The 10164-nt window shown below is 41.9% G+C and overlaps 3 protein-coding genes across 5 annotated transcripts; 1 reads left to right on the top strand and 2 right to left on the bottom strand.

Moving 5' to 3' along the window:
- Positions 1 to 873: 873 nt before the first annotated feature.
- On the bottom strand, positions 874 to 3754 carry mars2 (methionyl-tRNA synthetase 2, mitochondrial). The gene is made up of 3 exons (XM_086222706.1): positions 3122 to 3754; positions 2359 to 2693; positions 874 to 2083 (listed from the first exon to the last, which is right to left on the bottom strand). Exons 1-3 carry the CDS (start codon positions 3450 to 3452, stop codon positions 935 to 937), a joined length of 1815 nt encoding a protein of 604 aa, XP_086078832.1. The 5' UTR covers positions 3453 to 3754; the 3' UTR covers positions 874 to 934.
- A 208-nt stretch (positions 3755 to 3962) lies between these two features.
- On the top strand, positions 3963 to 8260 carry LOC147251387 (magnesium transporter NIPA2). Of its 3 annotated transcripts, none has more exons than XM_086222034.1 (6): positions 3963 to 4098; positions 4333 to 4465; positions 5543 to 5599; positions 5906 to 5996; positions 6209 to 6369; positions 6487 to 8260. In XM_086222034.1, exons 2-6 carry the CDS (start codon positions 4333 to 4335, stop codon positions 7122 to 7124), a joined length of 1080 nt encoding a protein of 359 aa, XP_086078160.1. In that variant the 5' UTR covers positions 3963 to 4098; the 3' UTR covers positions 7125 to 8260. The 3 variants fall into 3 exon arrangements, with proteins under 3 accessions (XP_086078160.1, XP_086078161.1, XP_086078159.1); XM_086222035.1 differs by having other exon boundaries at positions 4044 to 4144; XM_086222033.1 differs by lacking the exon at positions 3963 to 4098 and having other exon boundaries at positions 4208 to 4465.
- Positions 7933 to 10155, bottom strand: timm8a (translocase of inner mitochondrial membrane 8 homolog A (yeast)). Its single transcript, XM_086222037.1, has 2 exons — positions 9919 to 10155; positions 7933 to 8954 (listed from the first exon to the last, which is right to left on the bottom strand). The coding sequence occupies exons 1-2, from the start codon at positions 10027 to 10029 to the stop codon at positions 8793 to 8795; spliced, it is 273 nt and encodes a 90-aa protein (XP_086078163.1). The 5' UTR covers positions 10030 to 10155; the 3' UTR covers positions 7933 to 8792.
- Between the last annotated feature and the right edge of the window lie 9 nt (positions 10156 to 10164).

Raw genomic sequence — 10164 nt, 5'->3', positions numbered from 1 at the left:
TTTCTCACAAAGGCAGCTGTCAATCATAGAAATCAGTTTTAATGGTGTTCCCACACATTTGTTGTTTTTTTTGGGGGGGGGGGGGGGGTGACTTTCACATTCTCAGTTTAGGCGAGGTCCGATTGACCATTATACAGTTGACCTGATAGATTTACCTTTTTTGTAGAAAGTGCTTATTGATGAAGAAATGTTGCCTCATTAAACTTAGGAAAAAAGTTTTTTTTCCCCAATTAAAATATTGATAATAAAAATTGTGAAATGCAGGCACATAATTTGTCCAGCATCGTAATACCAGCATTTGATTTGGGTTGAATAAATCGCATTACACGACAGAGACTAGAAATAAAATATACAAGAGGTAGTAAAATAAGCACCACATAAAGTAGGATGAGCAGTAAAATGGAATAAGAGGAGTGTCTTAATCTTCCACCCAATTAGGAACTGATGATGGTCACATGACCTGGAAGCTGTTCAAAAGGGGACAAACTGCAAGAAAACATTCATATAAAAAGGGGGAGTTAAATGCCATGAAAAGAGGTGTGTCTGTCTACTTTAGCTTGTTAACGATTGACTTTTACGTCCTCAAGTCACATGACCATAGAGCTGTGTACTTTAACTGTAGTCAAGCAATAATGTGGTATTGATTTGGTCAGTGTCACGTGACATGGAACCAATTGAAAAATAGTCAAATTGAATTTTCATTATTATTTTTTTTATAGAAAATCCATTAAAAGGAGCTTCTTGTTAGTCCAGTATTAATATCTGCCCCTGATAATTGGTCCTATGCATGTTTTGTTTGTATAAGGAGGTCATAACCCAGCAATGGAGCATTAATATGAAAATAATACAAAATAACAGGCAGCGTTTATTCAGAAACACTTTAATTCATGAAAATGAACACATAAAACCTGATATCATTTTATCTCCTTTTACTTTACTGATCTAAATTCAGACCCTTCAAACGAGTAAAAAGCACCCCAGAGTCACACCCCAGCGCTCTCCCTTCGTAGGGACACTCCAGTCCCTGGTACCGTCGCAGGAAGTCCAGAGAAGCCCAGGTCCTTTCATCCAGTGTCACTCCCAGTCTGGATAGGAGCTTGTCCGATAGCGCCGGCACTATCGGCTGCAGGAGTATCCCGTACATCCTCAGGCACTCCAGGGACACGTGGATGATTGTGTCCTTCCACCGTCGGTCTTTACTATCTGTCCCGTCCAACTTCCAAGGAGTGTGACGCTGAACGAACCCATTAGTTTGCCTCACACAGGCAAAAATGGCCTCCAGAGCTTTGTACACCTGCATGCTCTCATAGTGCTTCTCCACCACAGCTGGGAGACTTCTCACCGAAGCCACCATGTGGTAGTCTTCAGCCAGCGCCCTGCCGCTCATGCCCACGTGTTCAGCAGGGAAAGACTGAGGGCAGAACGAGGGGTAGACCTGGTTCGCGTTCAGAGCGGGAGCTGTGCAGCGATTAAGAAGACCACCTAACGTGTCTGCCAGCTCTGCGTTGAGCAGCTTGGTAACTTTTTCATCAGTGTAATCACAATCCCAGTCTGGAACCCCGGAACGCAGAAGAAAGTACCTCATACCATCAGTGGTGAACATTTGTGAAGATTCAATAGGATTCACCACATTCCCTAAACTTTTAGACATCTTCTTTCCACCTGCTTTCCAGTGAGAGTGCACATGGATGGCCTGTGGCAGAGGCAGTCCAGCCCCTAGAAGTAAAGCAGGCCAGTAGATGGCATGAAATTTCAAAATGTCTTTTCCCACGATGTGGTGGACCACACTCCACCATCGCTCGTGTTTGTCTGGATAGCCAGCTACTGTGAGGTAGTTCACCAGGGCATCCAGCCAGACATAGATGGTGTGTTCAGGATCTCCCGGGACGGGGATCCCCCACTGAAGGCGGCTTCTGTGACGGGACACGGAGAGGTCGGGAAGGTCATTTCGCAGCCATTGAAGAACAATCTGGTGGAAATTCTCGGACTGAACAGCTCTGGGGTTTCCTTTGAGCCAGTCGAGCAGCTGAGGCCGGAAGGCAGACAAACGGAACATGTAGTTCTCTTCTTTCAGATATTCCACCTGCCAAATAAAAGCAGAGCAGTCAAAATCAAAGAATATGAGGCTGAGATGTTCTGAGATGACATCCTAAGAACTATTTATTTACTATACTATGTATTTCCACATGTGCCACATCAATATTGTTTTCCCTCTCCTGCCCGTGACTGAACAACTATTTTTAGAACAAATTATAATCATTGTTACTTTTTTTTCCCTCTACTCCCCAAAAATCTGTCTCTCCGTGCGGCCCCTCCGGGGCTCTGCACCTGTACCCTTATTGAAATCTCCCGACTTACCTCGTGACCACTGTCCAGCGAGACCTTGATCTGCTTGCCTGTGGAGTCCACGGCATCGCCAACCTGTGACGGCACGAGGAAGCTCTCATCCTGAGTGGAGTACCAGCCTTCATAAGTGCCCTTGTAGATGAGCCCTTTCTTGAGCAGCACAGACCAGAAATGCTCCACAGCCTGCCGGTGCCTCGGCTCAGTGGTTCTTATATAGTCTGTGAAGGAAATGTTGCAGCTGTTGAAGAGATGTCGGAACCTGCCCGACACGTCAGTGCAGAACGTCAGCGGATCTTTTCCCGCCTCTTTGGCAGCTTGTTGAATTTTCAAGCCGTGTTCATCTGTGCCTGAAAACAAAATAACAGGATGTACAAATACTCACAAATCACCTTCACTGTCAAATGTTTTCCTTCCCAGGTAATACATTGTTTAATCTATCTTGTTTAGAAATTAACATCTAATAACTAACCAAAAAATAGAAAGGTTAAAGATGACAAAAAAAGCCAACTGTAAATTTGTCAAATGTATAATATTTGTGATGGAAATACATCTCAACCTCCGGCACACATTCACCGCTCATAGATTTGGGGTTTGCCTATTTTGAGTGAGACATTTGAAAGAATTTTAAATAAAGATAATTGGCCAAATCAAGTCTTCAAACATGCACAAATATTTTAAACTGTTGATATCAGCACAATGGCACCATTTCCCAGATTTTACATTCAAGCAGCAGTATGACAGTATCAAGCACTGTAAAGTCCGTGGAGGGAGTTACCTGTCGCAAGCTTAGAGCTGAACCCCTGAAGTCGCTTGTACCTGTGCTGGCAGTCAGCTAATACTGCGGTATACAGGTGTCCTATATGAGGAGATGCGTTTACATAAAAGATGGGAGTGGTTATGTAGTAGTTTCTTTCTTCTTTACACGGGTTGATGCTCTTCTGTCTGTAAACGATCTTCTGATGTCTCCATAGATATGAAGTCGGTGATGACATTTGTTGAAGAGTGTGAACAGCCTCACACCGTCCGGTGGCCAAGACAAAACGTAACCTCATTTTGGCAGAGAATGAACGAAGGAAGCCCAGCGACAAGATTGAGTTCGACGTCATGATAAATGCTAAACATTCATTACGCTAGCTAAGTGAACGCGCGAGCGAAAGGTATGACGTTAACAATATTCTAAAGTAATCTGACAAATGTTTTTTGGTAACGTGCTTCCTTGACAAGGTTAGGACTTCTTCCGGTATGTTGAGCATTCGTCCAATCAGATTTCTCTACGGTGCACCAAGAACCAATCACATAATGATTATCTCTGTCGCGTTTAGGGATGAATTGGAAAACGCGAAATTCCCATTTTATTTTAAGACATTTGAGCGTTCATCCTTCGGGAAAATGTTTTGAAATTATTACCGTGATCATGAACATACAGAAGTATGACATATTAACGTCTCGTGGGTATAAAGTGGAACGACGAAGTTATCAAAGGCAGCAATCGCTTAAAACGTTACTTTTTGGTTTAAGACATACTTTGGGTGATATCCAAACGAAAGCACATACAACATGAGACCCCCTCAACTAGGTTTAACTAGTTTTAACCAGTTAGTGTGCGTGCAAGGGAATTGCCCCTGAATTTGGTCTCTGCTGAAGCTAACACAAGCCACTTCCCTCCCACGGTCATGTGACTCGCTGCTGACTGATCGTAGCGATCCGCCGCATATCTGTTTTACTACGGATGGGGTCGACGTGACAGCAGAGGTAAAATGTTGTAGGATCACAATTAACAGCAACCATAAAACTAAAGGTTAGTTTGGTACTTCATGAAGCTCGTGATTGTGTTGGTAACGGTTACTCGCGTGAGAGCCCGAAGGCAGCATCATGTGACGTTGGTGTGCCTGGAACTCCGTCAGGCGTTTGAAGTCTTGCCTCTTAAAAGGAGTAAATTCCAGTAATTTACACGGGAACGTCATCTGGTTGCGTTCTATGTTTCAGATGGAGGTGAGCCGGCTGGACTTCTACATCGGTCTTTCTCTCGCTGTGTCCTCCAGCGTTTTTATCGGTGCAAGTTTCATCCTGAAGAAGAAGGGCCTGCTGCGTTTGGCCAGCAAGGGTTCCAAACGAGCAGGTATCGTAAAGCAAACTTTAACATAAAGTAAAATGTGAATTCAAAATATATTATAATGTAAAATATTAAACAACCACCTGCGTAATATGGAGCTATCAAACAGTCTTCAAAGTTACTGAAGTGAACGTTAAAGTTTCTTAAAACTGAATGACTGAAGGTACCAGGTTCTCATAGACCACCTGACAAATGCCCTTTGAAATTATAATGGAAAAATAACTTTTTGGGAAAGTAATGTGTATTACCTTACAGTTGACAAAATTTTATATTTTTTTTCCCCTGTTGTTACATTACAATAACACAATAAAAACACTGTGAAGATGATGTCAGGGAAGGTGTTTTGTCTAAGTTGAAAGGAAATGTAAACGTATGCCCACAACTAAGTAATCAAGTCCAGTTACACAAGAGCATCCATCAGTACGAAATAAGATATGCTGTTATTACTATAAACTCTTAAAATGTGAGTTTCTTATGCTGCATTATTTTAGTAAGCAGTTTAATTTGGTTGTTGATTGAACTGTAGCAACAATTTCTGATACTGTTTAGTGGTTTAATCTATAACAATGTTAACATTATTTATCACGTACAATTTAATGTTTCCTGTGTATAATTACATACATTATTTATTTGAACAGAAGTACTGATTCGTCTTCTGTACTCAAGTATCATAAATATTCTTTATTTTCATAAGCAATGGAAGTAGATGTGTAAACACTAGTGGCTATCCATAGATTATTGTCACTATCTACTTCCTACCTCTGAAAGTGTCAAATAAAAAGTGATGAAAAAAATCGAGAAGCTGCAATGGAGTTAATGATGTTAGGTGTATTTTGCCAATGTAAAACGCAGTACTGTATAGACGCTACATAATATTATTGAAAAAGAGGGTATTTTTGTATGTATATCACAGTCAGTAAGAGAATATGTCGTAGTTTTTAAACTCCGGGGCCAAAACCCTTCAAAATACAGGAAAAAAAAGGCCCATAAAGTTTTGATAACAAGTTTGTTGTAGGTGAGAGAAGCAGTGTGAAACTGTCTGATTCTGCTACGTGCACTCCAGCTTGGTTCTCTATCTCGCAGGTCAAGGTGGATTTGCCTACCTGAAAGAATGGCTGTGGTGGGCGGGGCTAATTTCAAGTAAGTTAATAATAGTGGCTAGTCCTCATGCTGCTTTTAAAGTCATACGGTCAAATGCTCTCCTGTCTTGAGTTGATTGCACTGCTAACAAATCATGGCAATAAACATTGCGGTCTTTGTTTTTCAAAATCTGGCTCTTGTGGGTTTGGAATTTTTGCTGATGATGTCACAGTTCATGCAGCACCACCCACAGCGTGTATTTGAAGTACACATTCTTACAAAGAGCACATTTGCACATGTGGGTTTGGGATGTGATCAGTCTTGAGCAGCTGCTTAGAATTTCTACGTATTTGTTTTGTGTTTTAGTGGGAGCTGGAGAGGTGGCGAACTTCGCTGCGTACGCGTTTGCACCAGCCACACTGGTGACTCCCCTGGGAGCACTGAGTGTACTCGTGAGGTACTTGTTCACTCGTTTATTTGGAAGTCTTTCAGACATCATTTTAATGATGTACACCACAATAAATAAAACAACAAAGTATTTGATAAATAGAAAACAAAAATAAGGGAGTTGATTAAATACTAGTTTCTGTACCAGTACCAGCAGCCTCAGTCTCCTCACATGCAGTAGAAACGTGTAATAACACTGCGATGTTCGTTTGTTCCCTCCAGTGCTGTTCTCTCCTCTTATTTTCTGAATGAGAGGCTGAACGCGCATGGGAAGATGGGTTGCTTGCTGTGTGTTTTGGGCTCCACGGTCATGGTGATCCACGCTCCACAGGAGGAAGAGGTTGTCTCCCTCAGTGCCATGGCGGAAAAGCTCCTAGACCCAGGTAGGACCAGACCTGAGTGGGATTTGATTAACCAAAAGAATCCCAGATAAGTGTCGTTGATTTTTTTCCTACATTTTATTTTCAGGGTACTAACTCATTTTTGAATGCTCCCACTAGGTTTCATTGTGTTTGCTGTGTGCGTTGTTGGCAGCAGCCTGGTTCTTATCTTTGGTGTGGCTCCACGGTTTGGACAGAGGAATGTGCTGGTCTACATCCTGATCTGCTCTGTGATTGGCTCCCTCTCTGTGTCTTGTGTCAAGGGCCTGGGCATTGGCATTAAGGAGCTGTTTGCTGGGACAGCAGTACTGAAGGAGCCCCTGTTCTGGTCCTTAGTCATCTGCCTGGTAATCTGTGTCAGCATTCAAATCAGTTACCTGAACAAAGCCCTTGATATCTTTAATACCTCCATTGTTACTCCCATCTACTACGTCTTCTTCACCACGTCGGTCATGGCCTGCTCAGCTATCCTCTTCAAGGAATGGTTGAGAATGTCCACTGATGGAGTAGTAGGAACCATCAGCGGGTTCATCACCATCATTGTGGGGATCTTCCTCCTCTACGCCTTCAAGGACATAACCTTCAGCTGGGATTCGCTTCCCCTCTTCCTTAGAAAAGATCCTCAGGGGTGTCCGTGGGGCCAGCAGCCTTACATGGCTCTACCAAGTCACGACAGTCAAGCTGAGAACGAGTCCAAGCTGCCCAGAGAAGGAGGCTCTCAGGACGGGTGGGGCTCGCACCACCAGAGAGCTCACTAGAGAGAACCAAGAGTCTGCAAACTATTTATAAAAACTTCTAGTAACAATTTAAAATCTTTGAAATACATCACCTTTTTACGACGTGAGAAGTTTTACAGTACAAGCCCAAATTCAAGTCTGTACGTCGCTAAATGGAGTATGACTTGTTTCCAAAGAGTGACACGTGTGTGTGTGTATATATATATATATATATATATATATATATATATATATGGCTAATAATGGCTACAGCAACAAAACAGCAAAAATGCAGAAAGATTTGCAAACCCTGAAGCCCATCGTCCGGTGTGATTCACATCCTCTTTATCCAGTCATGTTCTCAGTAAGTTAAAAACTAACAAACCAGCCCCTGTTGTTAGCTGTTAGCTGCCATTAGCTCCAAGCTAAATATACCTGGCTTGGTGCATCTTTGAGTCACAAATAATAAGAAAAAAAATATCCCTGAAATCAAGACACTTATTTGTGACGAGTTGAAAGGCAAAATTCATTTGTTTGGTGAAATGTGACTTCAAATTATGCTTCATTGTTACACTGGATTTCTCTAACTTTTCCGTGGGATCACCTGAGCATTTGGGGGCAGATTATAGAGTAAAGGAATCTGGCTTTGTAGTGTCCAAAGATCAAAAGTCGAGTGTAATTTATTAATCACTTGATTGACATGTTAGAGGATGCAGAACTTTGAACAACTGTAGCCGACTCTTATCTCCTGGCAAAGGTTTCGGATGTTGTGCTCTATTGTATTCTTTGCTGTACACAAAGGTGCTTTTGCATCTGTTTGTGGTTTAGAAAGACAGAACAAAGTGAATGTAGCATTTCTGTATTTATTCTTTACATTATAACTGGTTGTTGAGCTTTAGTCCACACAAGCCAGAATGTGCCTTTTGTTACACAAAGTAACCTTAGTGGAACTTTTGCACTAACAAAAACTTAAAAAAAAAAAAAAAAGGTTACGTAACCCAACTTATGACCAACAATGAATTGAATAAAAAGTGTCCGTCACTGATGTTCAAGTTTGAAAATTTCATTAGATGAATGCCTGTAATACCTCAGTAAAGCTTTGCCAAAGAACGCTGTTTCCTTTTGTAAGTTGTAACATATTTCAAGTGCCTTTTGTGTCGGAGGATGCTAAATAAAACTTAACTACTTCATCTGACTGCATTTTCCCATAAGAGACATAATCAATTGGAATTGGTTTATTGCATATGTGCACTCCAAAAGTCTTGAGCTGTTGGTCACACTTATTCAATCATGTTTTTAACCAGCATGCGCAGCAACGTCCGGGTGGTCTTCAGGTGACGTAGATGTGCGCATTGTTCACACTTCCTGCTCGTTGATCGTCAGCACATTCCATCTGCTTCGTGAAGCGACTTCTACGACTGACATAACTCCCCGTGTATGTAATGACAAACAAAATCCAACATCAAGTCACTGCTAGCAACCAAGTATGATTTCCCAGTGCTGGAACACTCATCCCGCTAAGTGGAGGAGAAATCAACACACCACGAGTGCATGAGGACAAAACGTACACGGTGTTAATAGGAGGCACTTGTATCTGATGTTCCTTTGACAGCTGACCTGACAGTTCTGCAACACACAAGACCGAACAGTCTTGTTTTTCGGCTGAAGGTCGTTTGGGTGATGAGGTCTTCCAGAGATGCATTTTCAACTTTAGTCTAACATATTCTCAGAGAGTGAACCTCTACTCCTCTGAGTCTGTTCTAGACGGTTTAGGATGAACTGGCTGGTGTCAATAAATCGCTCCACGCAGTTGACAAAGCACATTTCTGTCCTTGAGTCCAGCTTCGGCCCAGGTTTGTCCATGCATTTCTCCTACAGACAGAGGACACAACAAACTTTAGTGACATCTATCGCATACAGAACAATTACTAACAAAAACTCGGACAAAGAAGCTGCTAAAATAATTTAACGCTAAAATTGAAAGAGCCCAGCGTTTGTTATCTTGCTGCTGTCTGCAAGCTGCTACTGTTTCACTGACAGGTGTCAGGTTTAGCAGAGAGGTTCTGAGTCGCACCAGTAGCTAACGGGGAGGAAATGTACAGAATATATCCAAAATAAAAACACAGATAATCATAAAATTATTTGTACAGTGTTCCCACAAAACTACAAAAAATACTTCAACATCAGACAGATAATTGTTGAGGTGCAGATCATTGTCATTACTACAAATAATGTGTAAAATAATTTCTAAAAGCGCATCATTTTTTTTTTTATCATATTAATCGGGTCCAGATACTTCATTATAAAAAGGTATATTTTGGAGCATTCTAAACACATTTTACTCTTTGTATTTAAGTGCATTTAGGAGGTCCAACTTTAAGACGGATTCAAGTCAACTCTGGGCTGAACTTGTAAAACGTGCAAACTACAGTGCTTTCAATTCCAAACTATGGACTGGTTCAGTGAACACATCATGTCTTCTGGGCAGACGTAAAATAACCCTACGTTAATTTGAAAAAATGTCATGTTCAAGCATCTGAAATAAGAATAGTGTAAGTTACAGGGGGGGGGACATAGTTTTAATGTCGCAACTGAAGACATACGGAACGCCGGTGAGATCTTTCCTAAAAACAGAGGGGGACATTTCACTGTAGCACACAGCATTACATGTCCACAGTAAGTATTCTTCAGCCTACATAATTCACCAAAGCACATTAAAGCATCTATCTGGAACTATAAAACTCTAAAGAAAATCTTAGCAGTTCAACTCACTGACAAATAAAAGAAGGACCCACCGACAGACTTCCATCTCAAGCTCGTAGCGGCTCTTACTTACCCAGCAAACCTCCGTCATCTGATGCACCAGCTGCTGAAATCGCTGCTTTTGAGACTCGATTTCGATGAACTGCTGAAGCTGAGGGTCCGATGTCGCTGCCTGGCCGTCCATACTTATATTAAATAAACCCTGCTAGTTTTTATTCTGCAGCCAGCTAACAACAAACGCGTCGAATGCTGACCTTCACGTGTATGTATGGACACGGCGGGGAACAGGAAGCGGGTCGGCCAATCAGAGAGCGTGTTC

This window comes from Aulostomus chinensis, chromosome 13, assembly GCF_037954235.1.
Source record: "Aulostomus chinensis isolate RoL2024-O1b breed Wild chromosome 13, RoL_Achi_v1.0, whole genome shotgun sequence".
In the NCBI taxonomy this organism is placed as follows: Eukaryota; Metazoa; Chordata; class Actinopteri; order Syngnathiformes; family Aulostomidae; genus Aulostomus; species Aulostomus chinensis.
Note: the sequence above shows the minus strand (reverse complement) of the source record. Positions and strands in the feature narration are given on the sequence as shown.